This window comes from Amborella trichopoda, chromosome 9, assembly GCF_054954075.1.
Source record: "Amborella trichopoda isolate Santa Cruz 75 chromosome 9, AtrichopodaSantaCruz75HAP2 v2.0, whole genome shotgun sequence".
NCBI lineage: Eukaryota > Viridiplantae > Streptophyta > Magnoliopsida > Amborellales > Amborellaceae > Amborella > Amborella trichopoda.
Genome location: NC_142344.1, coordinates 4,501,160 through 4,525,434, shown reverse-complemented (window position 1 = coordinate 4,525,434; position 24,275 = coordinate 4,501,160). Strand labels below are relative to the sequence as shown.

Sequence of the window (24,275 nt, the reverse complement as noted above, 5' to 3'; positions counted from 1 at the left end):
GGTTGTTTAGATGCCATGTTCACTACTAAATACGCAATTTTCCAGATATGATACAAAGGTTTTTCAGAGGACCGGAGTAATTTGTATCCGTCGTTGAACCACTGAAGCCTGAAAGCCAAAATCCACTGATCCTGACTTTTTTTATATTTTTTCAAAGTGAAAATCTAATCCAAATTTTCATAATTGCTGAAAGATTTTGACTACTACAACTAAACATATCATAATATCCTTTTCTTTTGGAAGCTAATACCCAACAGTTGGATTCCCTGTTTCTGATTAATACTTTTGCCAGATGTTTACTCTCTCTCTCTGCAGTACGTACCAAGTCTATGAGGAAGGATGGTGGTACCAATGTGATAAAGAAAGCAATTGAGAAGTTGGGCCTGCGACACACAGCACATTGATGCATACGGTGAAGGCAATGAGAGGCGCTTGACTGGTCAGCATGAGACAGCAGACATCAACACTTTCTCTTGGGTATTTCTTTTTCCTCTTTAAAAGAAAGAATTACAGCGATATGACATTTGTTTGGACTAAGTTTTATTTTCTCAACCAGCATTTGCTTATTTATTGATCTTTTATGTGAGCAATGATCTTTAATGCTTTTTATTCGTTTGTCGATTACCAATTAATTGTTAGTTGTTTTTTTGTTTTTTCGTTGTTTATCATTTGAATTGCAGGGCGTTGCCGACTGTGGTGCTTCGATTCGTGTCAGTCGTGACACTCAGAAGAATGGCAAAGGTTCTGATTATTTTGTTTTGCTTGTTTTTGAGGAACAAATTTGACACTCTAGAATTTGTGAAATGTACCTCTCTTCATAGTTTATTCTGCCTTCTTTGAAGGTTTACCAATATTTCCAGGAATTACATGAAAAGTTGGTGTTCCCAACTCGATCATGTGACTGTTTGAATAAGGCATGATGGTTTTTGAGGTTTTGGGAAAGTAAAATGAACATTTTCTTTGTCAAATCTTATCGAGAGTTGGAAGTCAGTGCTTTCTCTCTCAAACCTCTCTTTTATGTCCTAACATCACCTCTGAAATTAGCTTTTATTTGCTAAAACAAAAAATAAGTAAAAAGTAAAGGGAAAAAGTTTGTATGAGGTTGCAACCTTAAACTGTTGAGAAAAGGTGCATCTCAAATATCCTACAGTGGAGAGTGTTCCCACATAGGAGAACCCTCCAACTGATCATCTCGACCTTGAGATGAATGGACATGAAGAAAAAAAAGAATTCCAAGTTCAAAAAATGGTACATCCGGTAAAAAGTCATTTGGACCGTTTCTTTTCAAGATTTTCAAGTGTTTATTGATCTGCTAGATTTGTACCATTTTTTAAATTTTAAATTTTCTAACTGAAGATAAAAAGAGATTTTGAAACCATCATAAGATTTTCGACTCCGAAACGACATCTCTAAGTAAATTTGATAAGTGCACCTGAATTCTACAGCATAAGGAGGGAACCTTATACAAACCTCACCCAAAGTAAAGAGAGGTATAAAAAGGAATAAAAGTATATAAAATATGAAAATAGTAGGGGAAGATGAATATGAAAGAAATTGATTTATAGCTCAAAGCAATTAAGAAAATCTAGAAAAAGGAAACTAGAAAATTGAGTATATAATAAGACAAATTTACAAACCATCATGAACAACATAAAATTCTATATAAATCTATTGATACACTGGTGATCTAGTAACACAAATTTATAGAAATAATCCCATTTGTATTTACCCAAATCTGTTCACCAGATCAACCTGGGGACTGCAGAGCAATCATATATGTGAATCTGAATCCTCTCTCGTCTTTCCACTCTTACCCCTTTATAATACTTTTTTCTTTGATCTTTTCTTTGGAATTTTGTGTAATGTGTTTGCATTTTCTGTTTGGCAGGGTGTTTTGAGGATAGAAGGTCTGCATCCAACATGGATCCTTATGTGGTCATGTCCATGATAGCGGAGACAACCATCGTGTGGAAGCCATAATTCATGCGAGAGACTGTGTGCGTATGCGTGCGTGTTTGAAGTCATGTTTAAAGAATACCCAACTGAGCATGGGAGTTAGATTGGGTTGGATGTGCTGTGAGTCCTAACACTAAATTTTGGAACTCGCTCCAAGTCAGCATTTTTCTGAAGTAATTTGGTATTTCCTTTTTTTGCTTGGTTTGATTTAGGACTCACTTGAGTTGGACTGGGTGTCCCAAGCTTGCAACCATGTTGTGTCTCAGCCCTAGATTGTGTTTTTAAGCACTGGTTTGAAGACTTCAAAGTTTTATTGGCCTTGTCTTCCATATGGTTATTTCTTCCTATGGTGTTTTTTATAATTGTGTTACATATAGTCACTGTTCATAAATAAGATGATTATATTTAGTGCAATTTCTTTACTTGCATGGACATGCTTGATTTTTCTTTGTAGATGAAGAAAGGCTAGACAATAATAATTAGTGAATTGGTCCAAATTGGTTTTGAGTGTGCTCGTATTGATTAATTGAGAGAGGAAGTTCTCTTAAATTGAGTTATTGCACCGATTAAATCTACAGATTAGCTGGAGCAAGCTTTGCTCTAGTATGTAACATGATGGATGCCCTAGCATTCCATGCAAGAAAGAGAGAGACAGAGACAGAGAAAGAGAGAGTTAAAACGTGCGTAATCGCAGAGAACTTACGTGTGCAATCGTAAACCAGCTAGTGTGGTTTTATGTTTTTTTTGCACCGGCAAGTCGGTCTTTTCTATTCTGTTATGGATTCTAATCTTGCTCCCCATGAGAAATACATGCACAAAATGCAGGTGCTCGCACTGGCCAGCATTTGATTGAGTAGGGTTTTAAAACTAGACTGATTTCGACTGGCTGAATTAGCAAATCCAATTCAGAATAGAAAATTAAATGTAAAAAACAAAGGAAAAAACAAGTTGGCTAGATCCATAGGGAAAAAGGTAGGAAATAGATGGGTTTGATTTTTCAAATCGTAAAAATAAAAAAAAAAAAAAAAAAAAAGATCTCGTAAAATGATGATTTTGAGTTCAAATAATAAAGAAATAAAGAGAACATGCAAAACAAGGTGAATATGAGAGATCAAGGCCGATTTCTTTCTGGAACCAGTTCCGCTCCTTATCTAATTCGATTCAGATCGGTGAGCATTTGACAGGGAGAATGGATTTTTTATTATATATTATTTGGTTATCTAACTTATCATTATTTGATTTGAAATAAATAGTTTGCATCTAGATTCAAGATAACAATTGGAACAAAACAAAAGGAGAGATTCTACAGATATTTGTTAAGCCAAACACTTTTTAACATTCAAGGATCTCTGAAAACCCTCTCAAAAATTAAGCCAAGACAGACACTTGCAAAAAACAATTCCATTCCTATCTCATAAGTAGTTCGTCTCTAACATTTGGATCCAATCTTCCATCACAACCTACAAGATCTAACAATGAACAGACAAAAGAAATAGTCTGGTAAAGATCTAGAATGAATATAAAGTCAAAGTAGCTCTGAAATTTTTTGTCTGTTATTAAATTTTATAACTTTTTACATCTGTCCTTCATTCCTTGTACTTTTCTATATCTATTTTTCTTAGTTATTAATTACTTACTAAAAGATTGCACAAGTGTTCCAGGTCTATGTCCCGATTAATGCCGTATCTGATGCTCCCCTATACAAGCTCAATACTGACATGAGTGTCAATGCCTGGGTAGCATCGGCTTCCTGGAAAAGAGCATAGCCAAAATATTAAGAATGGGAACATGACAATTCAGAAATAAAAATAATATCTTGAAAATATACATACATATTCACATATTAAAGATATAGTTAAAAGATGATGGAGAAACAAAATGGGAAACTAATGGAAGTGCTTAGGTGAGAAGATTCAAGCAAATACCTGGAAGGTATCATCATAGGTGAATATAACCTTCTTATCTTCTGCCAAATTCTGAGGTATAGAGCTGGCTAGGTCAATTTGTTTGGTTCTCGAATTGCATGTAATCAAGCTCTTGCCTTCTTCCCAAGGCAGCAGGTACTCATGATTCACACTGTTTGGATGAAGATGGGATTACAAGACAATAGAGCCAAAGACAAGCTTGTGCAGATATGGAAGCAAGAAATGACTATACAGAAAAAATAGTAGTAATGCAAATAACAAGCCAAGTTTTCATGCTATTTTAGAAATCAAGAACAAGTTTCATGTATAATTATAGGTGTCACACTGGTTGTAGAAGTGTTAACAACGGAATATATCTCAAACACAAATGAAGATAAAACAAGATTACAAAGAAAAGGATGATGCTTGGATTTTCTTGTTAATTTGTAACAAAGCTCTTGATCTCGCCTGTCAACTCTGAGGTTAGCTGAGTTGATTCCAGGAGTTGTGTAGGCAAACAAAATTGTATAAAATCATATTCCTTTGTTCTAAAATGGTAGAATGGAAATCCACAGAATAAAAGAAAAAACAAGAAAATGGAACAAATGATATGGCAAAGCACCTGTACGGGATAACCTCGAAACCAACAATATGCTCAGCATTGGTCTTGACATCTTTGTGATAAATGACTTTGAAATGCAAGTGGTTATTGATAAAGTACTTCTCATAGTTGCTCTGTATGGGAGGTGAATGAAATGAATTAAATATCAAACACGTCAATAACATGGAAAAAGCAAAATAAGCCCAATTGGACTCACCCCAAAATAGCTGCCCATGAATCCAACATGAAAACCATGCATGCATATTGCAGTTTGAATTCCATCTCTACCTCGATGGTGAACTGAAACAGGAACATTATCTAACATCCTGTGTAATCCATTCAGAAGAATGGCTAACCCTATTATTTCCGTGTGTTTAAAAAGCTCCCCATGGTAACTATCTACTTAGAGTCATGGCCACAAAAACAAACCACAAGAAATGAAGGCATGACAAACAGTATAAAAACAGAAAGACTGTTCAAGAGCAATTGAGGAAATATTAACAACTCACATATTCACCCTTTATTCATTTTGAATCATCTCCTTGAAATTTTCTGTGGATTCACGATCAAGCTTTACCCGGCAAGAGATTTTGCATGATTCGTCTTCTCTCATTCAAAACTGAGTGAGAATCCATGCTTTCAGAACCAGTAAATCAATGCACGTTTAGGTTCAGCCAAGCCAAACTATTAAACTAACATAAGCCCATGGAAATTTGTGAGGAAGGAATGTGAGACTCACAGTATAAACAGAGTTCTCATTGTTGTTCATATTCAGATCAGGTTTGCAGTAATTCAGGAAATAATAATCATATGGAAGTCGTGTCTTTCTTGATGATAGATTGGTTACTCTTACTTGAAGAAGATCACCCTGCACCGATAAACAAGGCATTCAAAATAAAGAAGGACAACGTTCATAAAAATTTCGCTATACAGCCAGAATATGAGGTGCATCTCTATGTTACCGGAAGCATTATGTCACAAAAAAAGTGGTGAAGTTTCCAACCAAAACATTCCAGGATGGATACCCTGATCACTTAACATATCAAAACTGCAAAGACAAAATGAATGACAAACAAACAACACAAATATCATATGGAAGAAAATCCTAATACTTTGACCGAACTAACAAAATAAAATAAAATGAATGAACCTAATAATAAGATTTACATGCATCTTTTCCTCCTCTATTCTAATTAAAAACTACTAGCGTATCCAGATAAAAAGAAGAAAACTCAGATTTCCAGTGCCTCGATTCATCCGAGGATTGCTCCTCATGTTAAAACAATTGCATAAGAGGGGCATCAGGAAAATATCTGTGAATTTATGAAAAGCCAATGATCAGAAGTATCAAACAATATTTTCCTTTGGAGTGTTAAGAACAAAGCCATTGCTAGAGTATTTGCTTTCCAAGTACGTAGCTTTCAGAAACAGGACTTTAATGAAGATTTTTCACAGCAAAATGGTTTCCTAATTCATTTGTAGTAAAAAAAATTCTCTAAGTAAAATATTTTTAATTTATTTTGTAAGGATATGGTTACCAACTTTTGCTTGTTGCTTCTTTGCAGAAAAGGTCCTTTTTATGCCCAATTGAAAGACACATAATTTTCAAGAGGAATATATATCATCATGATTGTCATTAGAGCATTTTTTCAATTATTTAGGGTTAGCTATACAAATCCTGGTCTACCATTCTGCTCTACCAAGAGTCATACCATTGTGAGGCCATAAATCCCCATATGTTTTCTTACTACTTCCAACCATGCCCTTTTGGGCCTATCTCTTGCATTTTTTTAGCCTTCCACTTGAACCAACTTGCACCTCCTAATAGGTGTTGTACTGGATCTGTGCTGCACATGACCAGGCCACCTAAGTCGATTGTCACTCATCTTATGACCTATTGGAGCTCTCATTTTATGACCTATTGAAGCTACATCGAAGTTCTCCCAAATGTATTCATTTCGAATTCTATCACTTCTTGTCTTGCTACTCATCTATCTCAATATCCTCATCTAAGCTACACTCATCCAATGGGTATGTTGTTTCTTGACCGCATAACATTCCACCCCATAAAGCAAAATTGGTCTCACAGCTGTCCCATGGAACTTCCCGTTCAGCTTTATTGGTATGCGGTAATCACATAAAACTCTAGTTGCACATCTCCACTTCGCCCATCCAGCTCTAATTCTATGTGTGACATCTTCTTCAATCTCTCCATTTTCCTGGATTATAGATTCAAGATATTGGAAAAGGAATATATATATAAACCCATACGCACAACGATACATATATGCTCACATACATACTCACGCACACACAGGATTATACCTAAGCCCTGTCATGAGATTGATAGGCTTCCTTTGCCTAAAGGAGCTCTGAAATCCAAACTGTAATGGCAGAGCAAAAGGCCCCAAGTGTGGCTGCTTTTAAGGGTGTAATTTGAAGTTGATGTAGGGCAGAGAAGCAAATGCCTTGTAGTGGCAGGGGCACACTCGATTTGAGATGAATCCAAAGCTTTATTAGCTGATTTTAAGATCTGGCTCATCACAAGAAGATGCATCAACTATTCCTAAATTGCATGGAATTATGTTAAAACTATGTTTTGATTCAAAGAGAAACTAGCGGGGTATTTGCAGGGATACTGAATTTAAACAAGTCTGTGTGACAGAGATATGCCATGTACCGAAGATGCTTAACATACAGGTGGATAAATTAGTAAACCTTAGGAAGGTTTATTATGGAACTTAGGTAGAGGTGCATTCAATTGTCTCTCATATTTTAAAATATTATTTTCATTAATTAATATTATCACATATCTAAAACAAAAAATAAAATAAAAAAACAAAAGAAAGAAAGAAATTGTGAAGCCCCATGCTGCATGGATTGATCACACAAGCAACACAAGCAATTGAGATCTCTTAAAACTTTCAAACCACAAAGTCTATCCAGTACATCCTTGTAGTCAATACACAAAAATCCAAAACCAAAATATGACTTGAGCTAGCAACTAACATAGCACATTGGAGCATTATCATTAAACCACCAACTTCATTATAAATGGTTACAAAAAACAAACAGTTCACCAAACCATTTTACTCACTGAAGATCTACTTGAATGACATCAGTGACAAGCCCTGCAAGGAAATCAAGCTTATTGTTCCACTGGGGGAACCAAAAACACAAGATCAAATCTTTGAGCAATGAACATATAATGTGTTTACTTTCAAGGAAAGAAAGGAATGCTTTACTCGGAAACTTTATCCACATGAAAGTTTAGCAAAGATAGACACTGATTAATCAGTCAAATACATAGTTGCACTGCCTAACGTTTTTTTCAATTTTAGTGCTGTCACTGTAACGAACAAAATTGCGATTCAAATCCCAATTGCAAATGCACAACTTATCAAGATCTCACACAAACTTAACCCAAATATTTATTTTTCCTCAACAGAACAGGTCCATTTAGATTTGTATTGGAGAAAGCACAAAGGCATTTTTCCAACTCCACAAGGCCATGCCATGATAGCTCAATAATCAGTTGAATGCTTCCAATGAATTTTAAAGGCATAAAGCATTGCTCAAGAATACCATAAACAATAATCCAATTCATTTTATTCCAAACAAAGCTTGGGAACTGCAAGAGGGGTAAATTGATGCAGCTTTCATCTTGTTATCATCATCTTCATCTTCAAATCCTTTTTTCAATTAGTTGGGATCAGCTATACAAATCGTGGTCCGCCATTCTATACAAATCGTGGTCTGCCATTATGCTATCTTAAGAGTCATACGTTCAGTGAGGCCATAAATCCTCATATCTTTTCTCACTACTTCTAACCATGTCTATTTAGGCAACATATTATCATTAAAGTTTTTCAACGATACAAAACAGAAACCATGGTTTTAAAACTCAGCCGGGTTGGCTTGGACTCAGCACCCTAGGGACCCATGTTCCAAGGTACAAATGGTTTTACAAAAACAAGAACGAAGTATCAGTCTCTTTAAAAAACTCCTACACACCGGGTTCTCCAAAGTAAGGGAAGAGATCTAAATTATAATATCAAATTGATGATCCTGTTCACAGCATTTTCTTTCTGGGAAAAAAAAAGCTAGACTAATTAATTTCCACAAGCATATCATCAAACATTCCCATCAAACACCTGAGCTCAGTAAAACTATTTAACAAACCCGATAGAACTCCCATCAAAAACGCTAAACATAACTTGAAAAAATGAAGTGAACAGAATGATAAGAAAAAAGAAAATCCCATAGTCCATCAGCAAAAGTAACACAGCAAGCTCGAGGTCCAGCCAATTGACACAAAACAATGAATGAAAACCTAATACCGATAAGGAAGAGAAAAGTGTAGGAAGTAGAAACAGAGAGGGGAAGCTCATAAGTTATACCTTCTGAAAGCCTTGCATTGCAACTCTGGGCAAGGAGGAGGAGTCTGCAATGGAGAAAAAGAGGAGCGAGAGGAAGAACAGAAGCAAAAGACGGGTATCCATTTTTTGCACACTTGAAGAGTGCGTATGTGAGAGAGAGAAAGAGAGACCATGTTTATTCCATCCATCCACAAAGAGAGACCTGGTTTAATCCGTCCATCCTCTTATTGGAGAGTTTGCAATGTTCATTTGTCATCTCTTCCGCACCGTTGTCGCCTAAATTTGAAGATTCCTTCCGTTATGACTATGACTGGTATTCGTGTCCAAAGGCGATAACTCGAATTCGGTCGAAATTCATAAACTCGTTAGCGACTCCGGAAAATCGTAAACTCGTTAGCGACTCCGGAAAATCGTCGAGTGAACTTTAATCTTCCGGCCATAAATTTTTAAGAAAAATTATGCATGGTTTTTTTAAAAAAATAGTCTCCTAACTTTGTGACTTGTGCTTGGTATCTAAATTTCAAATCTAATGGCTATGGTTGATTATCATATTTCTATACCAAAAATAATGGTCCATCCTTTTTTTGGTGTGGTTTGTGTAGAGCCGAGGCTCTAAACAATCAAGATAAAGCGCACCTTCAAATAGTGACAAGAAATGCACTTTCAATACTAAAAATCTTTGTGATAGTCTTAAAATATACTTTCATCTTTAATTATAAAATTGAAAGCTTTAAAAGTAGTGTAGATCAAGCAAGACAATGGAAACTTGAAAATCTTGAAAAGTGACGGTCCAACAATGCATTTCAAGATGCACTATTTCTAAAATTTGAAATCCATTTTTTTCTATGTCTATGCATCTTGATGTCGAGATGATCAATTTGAGGATATTTGGACATCAAAACAACCACTTCTAGTGAAATTTTTGAGGTGGACTCTAATTTGATTGTTTAGAGGCTTAAATCTATATAAACTTTTCCATCCTTTTTTTCAAAGTAAAAATGTCAGCATAAAAAAATTTCAACTCATACTTACCAAAATCCCCCATAAGGTAAAAATATTGAGTTTATACCCAAGTTGTGCAATTCTTTTTTCCAAAGTTTCCTTTTTTTTTTTTTTTTTACAATCTTTCTACACTTTTTCTATAGCATAAAACTTATATACTTCCCCTCATCCAAATGTCCATTTTGAATGGAGGGTTAAGATTGTCCCAATCACAATGTCACGTCTCTACACTATTTTATTTTTAATTTTTTTTCTATAAACTATTTTGACACCAAATTTTGGACATCCAATCCTCTATTAAACTCGCACTAGAGAAAAATATAAAAAAATATTTTCAATAAAATAAGATGATTAAAATACCCCAGAAAGATTATTTTTATCGAAACATTATTTTTAATAATTTTTGTAGTTGCGCCCCAATGAGAAGATAACACGTACCAAATTTTATATTCGTACAATTTGTATAAAAAAACTAAAAAATAAAATACCTTGAGACATCGGATATAAGATCAAACGGTGAGTGGCTCTCTTGATCAAAATTGGACAGCTGGATGGTAGGGAAAACTTATATCTTCTATACTGTAGGGAAAGTATAGAAACCTTTCCCTTTTTAGAATACAAAGTCCTCAACCTAATTTCCTTTTACAACACTTTCACCCCTTATATGCCTCAAATAAATTTAAAACTTCGGATTATCAAAATATAAATTTTTTCACTTAATAAAAAAAAATACAAGTTCGGATATATATATATATATATATATATATATGCCTCACAAATCTCATGAAAGAGGTGAAAATGTGATAAAGGGAAATTAAGTTGAAATGTTGAGATTCTCATAATTCAAATTAGAGCAATTTTGAAATTTGGGTATGAAAAAAGCATTTCTACATTACGGAGCATTGTGATAAGGGTGCATTTGTACAAGGTGCAACTTTAAAAAAACCAAATTAATGTGCACCTTTAAATTTTATCATAAATATAATTTTGGTGGCCAAAACTCTTGGGTGGCTTGAGAATCTATTTTCATCTCTAAATATAAAATCTTAAACTTCAAAAATAGTTCAAATTAAGTAGATCTATAAATGCTTGAAAAACTTGAAAATAGATGGTGTAGATAAATTATTCCAAGATACATTATTTTTAAGATTCAAAATTATTTTTTCTTTTCATATTCATATATCTCGATGTCGAGATGGTTAATAGAGGGTTTTTCTAACATCAAAATAACCTTCTATGATGCATTTTTGAGATGCACCTTAATTCCACATTTTAAGGTTGCAACTTTATATAAATTTTTTCCTTTTGGATAATAATGTAAATTTTTTCCTTTGGATAATAATGTAAATTAAAGGTATCAATCGAATATTTTTTTCTGCCACTTTTTTGTTTGAAAAGTTGGCTTTTTAAATTGCAATTCAAAATATTTAGTGTCATCCAAACAACTCACAAATCTCATGTAAGAGGCAAAAATGTTGTAAAAGGAAACTAAGTTGAAAAGTTAAGGGAAAAGCAACAATTATAGAAATTGGGTGATCATCATCATTAGAGTTTTTTTTCAACTAATTGAGTCGCCTACAACGAATCCTAATTTGTCATTCTACTTTATCAAGAGCCAAATCCTAATCGCGACCATAAATCTCCATATCTTTTCTCACCAACTAATTGAGTCATCTACAACGAATCATAATCTGCCATTCTACTCTATCAAGGACCGCACCCTCACTGTGGCCATAAATCCCCCCTTTTTTTTTTTTCACAATTGTAAAAATTAGGTATGAATATAGGGAACTTTGATAATAACATTAAATTAAAGTATAAATTTGAAATTTTTAGTGCCTCTTTTTGCTTTTGAAAAGATAGCAAATCTAGTATTAGGTGCATTCATAAAGATGCTTTTAAAAGATGGGCAAACTTTCTATCCCCTACAACATAAAATTTATATACTTTCCCTTATCCAACCATTCATTCTAAATGGAGGCCTAAAATTGCTCCAATCACAATGTCAAGTCTCTACACTATTTTATTTTTAATTTTTTTCTATAAACTATTTTGACACTAAACTTTGGACTTCCAATCTTCTATTAAACTCGCACTAGTGAAAAATATAAAAATAATATTTTCAATAAAATTGAATGACCAAAATGTCCCTGAAAGTTTCAAGGGGTATTTTGGCCATTATATTTTATCGATAAATTATTTTAATATTTTTTATAGGTGCACCCCAATGAGAAGATGACACATACCAAATTTCATATTTATACAATTTGTATAAAAAAACTAAAAATAAAATACTTTGAGATGTCGGATCTAAGATCAAACGGTGAGTGACTCTCTTGATCAAGATTGGACGGCTAGATGGTAAGGGAAGCATAGATCTTCTATACTGTAGGGAAAGTATAGAAACCTTTCCCTTATAAATGTCGATTCAAAAAATTTAATGGCATCCGAATAGCTCACAAATCTGCTAGTTTTAAGTGAATCGATAAAAGATTGGACAAGGGCACTAGGAAACACTAACATAAAAATGATAAGGCTAAAACATAGTTTTCGGTGAATCGATAAAGATTGGACAAGGCCACCGGGAAACGGTAACATAAAAATAATAAGGCTAAAACATAAAAAAACACTACCAAACTCCAACATAAAAATGATAAGGGCAAGCTTTATATGCTTTACCCTCCCCTTATCCAACTGTCCATTTTAAATGAAGGGCTAAGATTGCCCCAATCACAATGTCATTTACCCTCCCCTTATCCAACCGTTCATTCTGAATAGAGAGCTAAGATTGCCCCAATCACAATGTTATGTGTCTACACTACTTTTAGATGTCGAATCTAAAATCAAACCGTAAGTGGTTCTCTTGATCAAAATTGGACTGGATGGTAAAAGGAGGATAGATCATAAGTGAATCGATAGAGATATGACAAGGCTAAAGATAAGGCTAAAAAAACATAAACTTTCGGACCATAACCTTAATCTGGCGCCTTAGACCAACTCGGCCATCTCGTCATTTCGTTATAGATCTAGGAATATATATTTTTAAACTTTATTACAAGGGTTCAATGACTGCTACAACCTGCGCACATTTCATTGATTGAAATAATCCAATATAAAAATGAAAAATGTAGCTGACATGGTCCCATGACTACCGTCATCCGCCCATTTCAATGCTGGTCCCATGACTACCATGACCTACAAACTTTTGATGATAAAGTTTTGTTAATAAACTGGTAATAGGGCATCACGTCAAAGAATTGAATAGCTGGTCCAATTGTCTTTGGTGGAATGATCAAGGTTTTGTTGATTCTTCAAGAATGCATCTCTTGCAATCCAAGCAAACCCATCCATAAAAAGAGAAAGATAAAGCCAACATTTTGGTTTCTTTTCAAGTCACTGCTGCTCTTGTGATGCCTTGAGTACCCCCCATGTGCTCTACAAGCTCACCTTTACATCCCTCTCTTCTAAAAGTGCTTCCCCTTGTTGAAGGCCCTTCTCTGTTAAAAACACCCATATTTATAGTTTTCGAAAAGAAAATATCTCTATGTTCTTCTTTCTGTTATGTCCAAGATTTAATTATTAATGGTATTCCTAAACTTTTGAAAGAAAAGCATTCGATGAGGTCTTAGTCTCAGCCAAAAAGCGTGGCACACCCTCATTTATCCATTCTGTTTATGATTTCAGGACTCGAAAACCTAAGAATTTATCATCCACAAACCTCTGGTTTTAAAAAAAAAAACATCCATGATCCCGATAATTTGATTATATAGATTTCCATCTTTAATATCATCTCAACATCGGAACTAAATAGTCTATTCCAATTAACCCAGAATAGTCATATTTGCACCACTTTGAGAACTTCAGGTCCATTTTTCTCGAGTAAAATTGGGTCCTTCAATGATTTTTTAATCGTCGATCCATTGAAATGATGAATCCACTAGAAAGGTGTATATTGAAATGGGCTACAGAGCATTTCTATGAAGCAGGGTAATTTGATGGGACGTAAGACTTTCCATATGCAGTTAATAATCATACAGTTAATAATGCAAGGTAACTTCACTTTGTGATGTTCGAGCTATAAATAACTTTTGAGGAAGGCTTTTCTCCCTTAGAATATCTCAGCTACATTAAGTACCGACATAACGCAGTATGTTACTCTTCAAATTATTGGTTATTAAAAACATAAGGTACACATCATAGCGATACTTATCACCCATCTGTTTGATTTTATGTCCTGGAAATCACATTGTCAATGAGTTATGTGAGACATATTTTGAAGTCTTGTCAACTCAAAGGCACCTAATTCATTTTTCCATGTTAAATTAGGACCTGGTGAGAATGAAACTCTAGACGCCATATTGTGGAACCACCGTCCAGGCGGCCCACCTTGCCCACCTAGAACCGGTTCATTCCAAAAGATGCCATCACCAATATATCATAGTTCTTTCCAGCAGGGGAGACAAATCCCTGTGCATTGGTGAGAAAGATACAATCGCATTCCAAAGAGAGCAAGAGTGAGACCAACACTTTGCTATCAGGCATCAGACATGCAATAAATAATAACTCAATAACCAAAGCCAAACAACGGCCAGCAGCTAGAGCACCAAAACGAAGGAACACCAAACAAAGTCCAGGAGGGGTTTCATGAAGGGAACTGCTTGCCTTCAAAAGTTTGACCAAATTGCCAATTTTGGGGAGCTACATTATAAGAAGTCACTGTAATTCCATCACTTCCAGTCACCTCAAAAGAGAGAGGTTGATTCTTAAAGTCGGCACTAATGTGCCAAATTGAGCCCCAATTCCGGCCCATTGGTAGCCACCCTGTTCTCGAACCCTTCATTTTCACAGCTGAAACCTCGCCTGGTCCTGCCGCATTACTTATCAAAACTGAGTGAAAGATGCCAAGGCCAGTCACTGTGAACCGGATTCCCCCTTCTCTGATACATTTGATCCTGAAGATCACCATAACCAGGATGAATTAGAAGATAACTAAAGATAGCCACTACTTTAGTGAGATAAAGAACCAAAATTTAGATGGATCTCAGCCACAGTAGAAGAGTTTACAACAGACTTCAATTCCATCAGAGTTCCACCGATTTAGCAGGTTTAGATTGAAATTTCTTCAAAACTCGACAGGTTTCAGCATAAATTTGCCAAAGTTGGGTGGGAAGTTTCAGTGGGATGCGACAGAGAATGGAAGTCTATTTAGGATTGATGATCACTGTATCCTGCCCGCATTTGGGGGTTAATATCATGATTCATCAGAAATAAGAAGAACTAGAGAGAGAAATAGAGGGGAGGGAGGGAAGAAGAGATAAAACCAGCTTTTGCATTGTGTTAATGTTATACATGCACGTTCACAAAAAGTTACTAAATGCTAGAAATTAAACTTGATTTCTATGGAATGTTTTACCTCCACTAGAAAACCTAATTACTGGATTAGGCTTTGTTCCATGGATTTACCCTCAGAAAGGTTTGGTTGTGGTGGAGTCATAGTTAGTCTCTACTCGGTCAATTTAGAGTTGTTCTCAAATTGGGCGTGATGCAGTACCAACCATATCAAGTGTGCATACACCATAGTATGTCTTCTTCAATACTTACTTAGTATTTATTAATTGTGCAAAATTAAGAGTAAGTATTTATTCATTGCACAAAATTAATCTACATACATATCACGTCAAAAATATCACTAAGAAGTAAGGACTATATAAAACTATTAAGTTAATCACCAGCAGTTGTGTCTTGGAGATAATCTCATTGGCCAGATATTCTGTGAAGGGTCCTTTTCCCTGTAGATGTGACCGGAAAAAAATAGTTATCCCTTAGTAATATCTCTAATTTTATCTAGGATAGGTCATAATTGCCAGGGGATATTCCACTTCCTTTAATCATTCGATCTGGATGGCGTAGTGTATGTGATCGTATCTCACCACTACTTTCTTTATGTTATTTTGATTATTAGAAAAGTTGATCGTTGTTGGTTGTATAATTTACTCTCCAGCAATTGGTTTCATAGAAATGATGCAAGTTGAAAACAAGTGCAATTAGAGCATGATAAGAGTCTCATCAAAACAACCAATACAATTATAATTAAAATAGATATGAAGAGAGAGAGAGATCCTCAATTACCTTCTGTACTGAACTGGCATGACACCAGCCTTCCAAATCCCTATCTTTTCAAATGCAGCAATGGGCATCACAAAGTGCTTGTTCGGCGGGTTACAGAGGCCCCCTGCATCTCCTGGCAACCCATAATTTGCCGCACAGTAATTGGTTGCAGTGACGATGATTGAGGTGCCCGGAATGCAATACCTCAGCTCCTCAACACACCTTACTTCATAGCAACCCCCACAACTGGCTCCCTTGTTGAAGAGGGCATCACTCAAAGCCACGGTGCTCATTCCATAACCCCTCTTCATTAGGTTCCCATACCCACAAGCACCCGCTGAACAAGCCCAACAAAGAAGAATGAGTTCAAGCAAAGGTTATGTCTCTCACTTAAAGAAATAGAAGTCTCTCTCTCAAAAAGTGTGTATGGTAGAAAAGAAGACAACAGGAAAATATGAATGCATCTCACATCTATATAGTGAAACCAGTGTTTTAAAAACAGGTGAGCAGGCTCAGAACGGGTGGGTGGGCTGTCTGAGTCTAAGAAACCCCAGTTTCGCCCTGTTGCAATCAGTTCCCACCAGTTTGTTTTTTATGTCAATACAAAAAACCCCTAGAGAACCAGAAAGCTAGCTTGGGCACTTCCGAGCTAACGTGGAACAGGTGGGTAACCAGTTCGATCCACCTGTTCAGTTTTTAAAACACTGGGTGAAACAGTAGGAAGAATAGAGTACAAAACACACCCACCCACCCACACACACACATACACTGATCAGTTCTTCTCCCTCAATTGCAGAGTACAATACTAAATATCTCTCTTTGAGTCTGTGGCAGGTAAACTGTGTATGGGGAGAACCTCTGCTAGTATATTAATTCTAACATAAACATATAAAGAAAAATAGGTAAACAGATCAATCATCTGATTATCAAATACTCAAAATTATTGTGCCAAAGCCTAACCAGATGTGCTCGATCACAAGGAAGAAAATAGGTGAAACCAACAACAAATAGCACAAAACAGACAAAATGAAAATAAACAGCTCAGAAAACACCAAGATCTAATATCACTACATCCATGGGTGAAGACGATCTCCAAGCTCCACTTAACATAGCCATTATTAACTTGCAGCATAGGATTAAGACATAGCTGCTCATAACAAAAGCCTTATTTCCTCTCTCAATTAATAGTAACAGCATCATTTTTCCATAGTCACAGGTCACAACATATTTTATCACTCTAGAAGTTCATGCACATCATTTGTTGCAAGTAATTTTCTCTTTCATTAATACATCCCGCCACCTTCTCCTCTGTTTCTCATGCAAGCAAACCCACAAAACCCATCCCTAACCATCAAGAAAGGAAAAACACAAATCAAAACCATGAAAAAGGAATTGATACGTATCATTTATGCAATTCTCCTAAGCAAACAAGTTCTATTATTTTTATTATTTTCTCTTCAATGTTCCCAAAATAGACCTGAAATCACCAAATTTCCCTAAAAATTAGCCAAAAAATACTGATGTACCTACCCTAAAACAGTCTCACTGTTAATCACACAAAAAAAGCAATCAGCCGATATTTCGGCAAGAATGGCTTTCGGCTTTAAATGCCAAAGAAAGAGGATGTGTTACCTGTGGCTTCTGTGGGGTCTTTGAGGGCATAGTAAGAGGCCCGAGCCGGATGCCAACTATTGTCGAAAGCTGAAAATGAGAAAGGGGCACCCCACAAAATAAGAAGATGAAGTAAACAGAGCTTATTTCCACACATTGTTCTGTCTCTCTCTTGATAATTACTCTCTCTCTCTCTCTCTCTCTCTCTCTCTCTCTCTCTCTCTCTCAGAAGGATAGGGAAACTGCTTCCAGATCTGTATCCAGGCCTATCTGTGATTTGGGTCCTGCTCCTGGATCTTTCCCTCTTACAACCAACTCTCTCTCTCTCTCTACAAATTAGAGCAACGTCTCAAATCTCTCAAGCTTCTCTCTCCATGAAGGAGTTTTGAACTCTCTCTCTCTAGAAGCATTTTTCTGGTTCAGCTTAGCAGCAAATGCTACTTAAGCAAGTGCTCTTAACTTTTTCTTTTGCAGAGAGAAACCTAAACGCCTTAGCGTTGTTGGCTTTTGACACCTGCTTACACGACAAGGACAGTAACACAAATAAAACTCCATTTTAGCATGATTTCCGGAATCTGGACTAAATAGTTGTGGGACCCCGAAAGGGGACCATACACTTTTGAAAGGGAAGGGGTGACATCAATTTCTGCTGCCGCGGGAGCATGCTGTCAATTTGAAACGTTAAATTTCAAATTGATTGAAAATTTACTTTAAAATTTTCAGGAAAATTTTAGGGACTGAAGCTTCTTGAGCATAGCTAACAACTTAGAAAGAATTCAATCACGCTTCTTATGTGCCTGAAAAAAATAACAATAACGTTACAAGATTGAACGATGTGTAAAAAAAAAAAAATTTACATAGGAAATTTATAGAAAACTTGTTTTATTTTAGAAATTTAAAAATAATTCCATATGTTACATATTTTACACTCGAGTCTCACTTTTTGAAAGCATATAGTGTATTTTAATTTTATCTATTTTTAAATTAATTAGATTAAGCACAAATTTGATATGTTAAAATAATCCAAAATAAATAAAATTATTACAGTACCCTTGTAACATGGGGGTATTTTGATTATTTATTATTTTATTTTTCTTATATATATGATGAAATATGAAGATACCAAATTTAAGTTTAATCTAATATATAGAAAAATGTTAAAATTAAGTACACTTTATGCTCTAAAAAATTTCGATTTGAGTGCAGAATATGAAATACAATATTGTTTTTAAATTTACAATTTGTGAATTTTCCTTTTTCAAATATCAAGTACATCCTGAAATTTCAGATGTAGGGATTATATACTATGAGAATGTTTATCTTTAATACAATGAAGCTACAATTACTTTGATATCAAATCCAATATATTAGTGTCATAATATTCAAAAAAAATTATTTTGGAATTTGTACACAATCAATGATACAACCTTATCTATCTAATTTCATATCTAATAGTCAATATTGATTGTAACCTCTTTGGATAAAAAATAAATAATACTATCATATATATATATTTTTTTTAAAAAAAAAAAAACTCTTAAACAACTCTTTTGTGGATGAAATAAGGCATCATGCTCCCACGGGAACACGTTCCTCTTTACAAAAAACCGGATCTAAGAAGGCGCCGACACGAGGGATGGGTAATTTTGTAACTTTGGAAATTGTAAAAAAAAAAACGCATGCAGTACCTATTTAAGCACTCTCCATGGACAAAATTGGAGAAAACCCTATTTAAGCACTCTCCATGGACAAAATTGGAGAAAAGCACGCCGCACCCTAAATGTCCATTGTAGAGTTCCATATTGGAAAAATTATAGATATCTCTTACATTGTATTTTTTTATGCGCGTCGTAGCAGTCAATCCCCCAATATTTTTATATCACATTATTAACTCTAATCTTGTTTATTTTTACAACTATCATGTAAAAAAATAGATTTTTTATATTAAAATTACCGCTTGTTTGAACTCATATTTCTTTTTTTCTTATCGCACTCCTATTCTCTCTCTAAACCGATCCAACACAAAATGTTATTGACCGGCACAACTCCTATTCTCTCTCTAAACCGATCCAACACAAAATGTTATTGACCGGCACAACTTGAGAATGCGTCGCACTGGCAGATACAATTTCAATGTAAGCTTGTTTTGTACTACACAAACATAGTTTTAATTTCAAATGCCGATTTGGCACATAAAATGTGTTACATTTCATAAAAAGTTAGCCCGATATTTGAAGATCAAAAGCCCGTCGTGTTTGAGCATCGCATTTTTGGGAGAGATTGTACAATATTTTGAATTATTATTATTATTTGTAAAATTTTGAAGGTGGATGCAAAATTAAGCGGTTTTGGAATTAATAGAGGTGGTATAAAAAGTATTGGGAAATTAATAAAAGTGGTATAAAAAGTATTCGATTCGGGTGGCACGTGGCGTGTGGCGAGTTGGTATTAAGTGATAACAATATATCACGGGTTTAATATCATGTCCACCTTTTTCTTTCTTCTCATTATGGTTTTATTTTGAAAGTAAATAAAAAAGGTCCCTTTCGCCTTTACCTCCTTGGAAGGAAAACGGTTTGTTCATCTATTTCAAGCTTGGTCTAGTTAAATATGTGGATTGTATTAATTGCCGACTAGTGTGAAGTGGTCTAGTTACATATGTAAAATTATTTGAATGTTAGACACTTTATTTTATAATATGTGATCCTAAAGTATAAAACATATATTTTAAAGATGGATGCAAATAGGTGGCCTGTCCAAAAAAATAATTGAAAAAAATGTTTTTTAATAGAATTATTATTTTTAATTTTTAAAATTGATTTATTTTTTCATATTCATGATCTCCGTATTAGAGATTACATGTCCTTAAAAATTAAGTCTAAAAATCCATCTCAAAAATAGATTTTTAAGAGATGGCTCATTTCTACATGGACTCATAGAAACCGTTTTCATTAAAATATTAGTTCAAAGCAAGACTGGGTAGACTAGATTTTTATATATAAAAAAAAATAAAAAGCATTTTAAAATATAAAATAAATTCTAGAATATACTGTACTAATGATGAAGTTAGAATTTTTTTACTTTGAAATTTTTTACAGCTAGATGCCCTTTCAAAAATTCAAATTGCATAAACAATAGGTCGCTTAAATTTTTTGAGAAAAACATATTTGTAATTTTGATCCCTTTAAAGATCCACTTGTCATTTAAAAAGCCAATGAAATATTTTTCAATTTGAATTTGAGATCTGAATGGATTTTAAAAAGATTAAACCTTTCTTGAAATATATAGACTATTTATATAGTTATTTTTTAACACATAAGGGTATTTTGTGGTAATTTTTTTTTAATGTAGTAAATTCTAATTTCACAATGAGTGTGGTATATTCTAGAACAGCAAATGATTTCATGCAACAGTTGTATAGTAGTATAATGCAGCCATCTTAAAAAACCATGTAAGAGACGATTGCTTGATACAAATTTTTAAATGGACACCCTTTTCATTCTAAAGAACAATCACAATTTTTTTTTTTTTTTTGAAAAAATGCTATAGACAGTTTTCATTCTAGCCCAATTAATATAAGCCGTCTATTTTATTGAGACGGTTAGATATAGGCCTCAGAACGATTTTTTTATTCCCAAATTTTTTATATAGAATTATTATCATTAAATTAATAATGCTAAGAAAAAAAATGATTTTGAATTTCTTAAGGTCTAGATCTTGAAATTTACCAAATGGATGGTCGAGATTCATTGTTGGATAGGTACTAATTTTGACCATATCTAGGGTGTAAATTGAAATTCTTTTTTGGTAGGATTGATTATGAGGATGAAGAGAATGTGTGTGCAAACTTTAGAATCTTACAAATACCAAAAATATAGTTTTCTAGAGGTGTGGTTGCATTATACTTCTATACAACTGTTGCATTGGATAATTTCTCATTGCCCAAATAGAATAATCCAACCATTTTTAAATAGCTGTTTACTCAAAATTTAGGGTTGTTTACCAAACCCAAATTTTCCTTTGAGCAAGATCGGTTGGTTATCTGATCATCCAAAGTGAGAGGTCTAATCTAATCTTGCTACGTATGGTGTAGTACATTTTCCTCTCATATCTCAACTTTATCCTCTCTCTTTCCACGTTAATTTATTCTCTCTTCCTCTTGGAAGAGAGGAAGAGAGTTTCGTAAATTCTTGTCTCTTGTTCTTTAAGAACATCATTCACAAATAGAAAGTATTCCTCATTTAATATTTATTGACAAAAGTGAGGATAGCCTTTTCACAGTAAGCACAAGACAATCAAATAGCCTTTTTACCTTAGAGTGCATCCTCTACTTCGAAGAAAGTTTTTTTTTGATGGGGAAAGTATACTATGAGTCCATTTGTCTTTATTATAAGGTGGTCACAATTAATATTGAATATTGGATGAGAAATTGGGTGGTTGCATTTATTCTAATGATCATGCTCAAAGTTCAAAAGAAAATTTTTTGAATTTTATGATATACTCAAGCTTTCAAATTTCACATCAGATGGTCACATATAATTATGACCTCCTTATATCAAAGGTAAATAATTTCATTGTAATGCAACGATTAAGTTATGCATTCAACGATTGTAATGAAATTTCCTATAGTAGTTCACATCATCCCAACCATCGCTTTTAGACATTGAATGGATAGTGTGAATGAGGATTAGTGTACATTGGGATTCTCCCATGCGGACTGACCTTTGGATTGGAGCAGATTATTTACTTCGAAAGGATGGAGTTTTAAGGCACATCTATTTAAATACAATCTCCTTTCTAAAAAGGTACATCTTAGAGATGGATTTTGGATTTAAAATTCTAGGGGCATATAATCTTCTTGACCATCAACATTATGAATTTGAAAAAGAAAAAACCAAGTTTTGAACCTTAAGAAATAGGCCATAAAAACTTTGCTTCTGACCACTCATTTTTATTACAAGACCTATATCATTTTTTAAGTTGCAGAGTGTATATATTAAAAATCATCATCATTAGAGTCTTTTTCCAACTATTTGGGGTTAGCTATATAATTCCTAGTCTATCATTAAGCTCTATCAAATACCATACTTTGAGGCAATAAGTCCCTATATCTTTTCTCACTACTTCTAGGATATGATCATGATCTTAAATCCATATCTAAAATTAATTTTTGGAAGACGACATATTCCAATAAGGATGCACCCAAATTTGCCCGTTTTATACGAGACTATTTAATTTTGGTACAAGGTAATCATAATTAATATTAAACACTGGATATGAAATTGGGTGGCACTATTAACCAAGCTCAAACTTCAAGAAGAATTTTCTCGAACTTTGTAACACATCCAAGCTATAAGATTTCACATCAAATGATTATAAGTAATTGTGATCACCTTGTATAAAAAATAAATGATCTCCTTATATATAATCTCAATAAAAGTTGGGTGCATAAGCAAAAAGTATCACTTTTTATTATGTCCATGTACTCTAAATTATCAAGACTTTGATAGTGTATGGGTTCCAAGCTCGGATACATAGAGCTTAGAAACATCAAAAAGACCTCTTTGCTTTCCTGTATCCCGATGGCGAATTGCCCTTCTCATACGCATCAAATATAATATTAAAAGTGGAAAAATATCATCTTAAGATAGCGCTACTACGTGCCTAAAAACATGAAAAATTCGAGCTTCTAATGTTTCAAAATCATATCATATTTTGCCCCCATTTCACCCACCAATTTTCCAACAAATATGATATATATTAGTTGCTTCAAGTTGGAGGTTTTTTTAAAAAAAGGGTAGGCCAAAAAATACGTGATTGGAAGTAGTGAGAAAATATATATGAACTTATAGCCTCACTGAGGGTATGACCTTTAATAAACTAGAATAGCCTAGAATTTGTGTAACCAACCCAAATAATTTGGAAAAGTCTCCGATAATGATGATCCTTCTTTTTATTGATAAAAGGAATGAAACAAAAGTAATTTTCATTAATGTAAAGGCACCATATAAAAAATATTGGAGTAAGATTTTCTAGATTAACTTTTAGGAGTAATGATCCTTTGAGACCCTTCCACACCCATGTGTGTTGGACCCCACAGGATCACCATTAAATATGACACATATTTTTAAAAAAGTCAAGTCTCATACCCATGTGTTAATTTTTCTAGTGTTAATTTTTCTAGAGATCTGTACCATATTTAATGGTGATGCTTTCGGGTCCTACACATATGAGTGTGGGCAGGTCTTATAGGATCATTACTCTAACTTTTAAGGTGGTGAATTCTAGATTAACCTTATTTATTCACATAAATATTGATTATAATACTAATAAAGTCAGTGGGGAACGGGCCCCTACCCTTGGTAAGAATTGAGCCTAGGACGTAGCGTTACAAATTGTCAAGCACTAACCAATTAAGCCGGGCTCTAACACTAATCAATGACATGCACTAACAACAAAACAATATAGAAATAAAGATTGTAAGCTTCCATTCTCAGCTAATGCATTCAAAAATCACTAACAATTTAAAAAACAGGTAGGGGCTCGTCATTACCACTGAATTACCAAAAAAAACATAAAAATAAGGACTGAAAATAGAGTTATTTGGGTTAGAATTTGAGCCAGAACAAACGATAGATTCGACATCACATTAGAAGAAAAGCGAAAGAACCCTGATTTTCAGTTTTTCACATGATGGAATTGAACCGTGGGAAA

The 24,275-nt window shown here is 34.2% G+C and overlaps 2 protein-coding genes and 1 pseudogene across 6 annotated transcripts; 1 reads left to right on the top strand and 2 right to left on the bottom strand.

Annotated features, from left to right (window-relative positions):
• The first annotated feature begins 249 nt into the window (after positions 1 to 249).
• LOC105421535 (glutamine synthetase cytosolic isozyme 1-like) lies at positions 250 to 2,453 on the top strand (annotated as a pseudogene). The gene is made up of 3 exons (XR_016041072.1): positions 250 to 477; positions 681 to 741; positions 1,889 to 2,453. The product of XR_016041072.1 is annotated as a glutamine synthetase cytosolic isozyme 1-like (transcript).
• An 889-nt stretch (positions 2,454 to 3,342) lies between these two features.
• LOC110008216 (transmembrane 9 superfamily member 7) lies at positions 3,343 to 9,111 on the bottom strand. 3 transcript variants are annotated; one of them, XR_016041071.1, is made up of 7 exons: positions 8,862 to 9,083; positions 5,201 to 5,329; positions 4,971 to 5,080; positions 4,483 to 4,787; positions 3,882 to 4,032; positions 3,594 to 3,706; positions 3,343 to 3,425 (listed from the first exon to the last, which is right to left on the bottom strand). XR_016041071.1 is itself a non-coding variant. In XM_020674274.2 (7 exons), coding segments are annotated over exons 3-7 (462 nt in total). In that variant the 5' UTR covers positions 4,973 to 5,097; positions 5,201 to 5,329; positions 8,862 to 9,111; the 3' UTR covers positions 3,343 to 3,619. The 3 variants fall into 3 exon arrangements, 2 of the variants coding, with proteins under 2 accessions (XP_020529933.1, XP_088703367.1); XM_020674274.2 differs by having other exon boundaries at positions 3,343 to 3,706; positions 4,483 to 4,595; positions 4,679 to 4,787; positions 4,971 to 5,097; positions 8,862 to 9,111; XM_088847241.1 differs by having other exon boundaries at positions 3,343 to 3,706; positions 4,483 to 4,595; positions 4,679 to 4,787.
• Positions 9,112 to 14,113: 5,002 nt separating this feature from the next.
• On the bottom strand, positions 14,114 to 18,060 carry LOC18445395 (expansin-A13). 2 transcript variants are annotated; one of them, XM_020674417.2, is made up of 4 exons: positions 17,583 to 18,060; positions 17,022 to 17,294; positions 15,972 to 16,287; positions 14,114 to 14,794 (listed from the first exon to the last, which is right to left on the bottom strand). In XM_020674417.2, the coding sequence occupies exons 2-4, from the start codon at positions 17,080 to 17,082 to the stop codon at positions 14,485 to 14,487; spliced, it is 687 nt and encodes a 228-aa protein (XP_020530076.1). In that variant the 5' UTR covers positions 17,083 to 17,294; positions 17,583 to 18,060; the 3' UTR covers positions 14,114 to 14,484. The 2 variants fall into 2 exon arrangements, with proteins under 2 accessions (XP_020530076.1, XP_006855596.1); XM_006855534.4 differs by lacking the exon at positions 17,022 to 17,294.
• Positions 18,061 to 24,275: the final 6,215 nt, after the last annotated feature.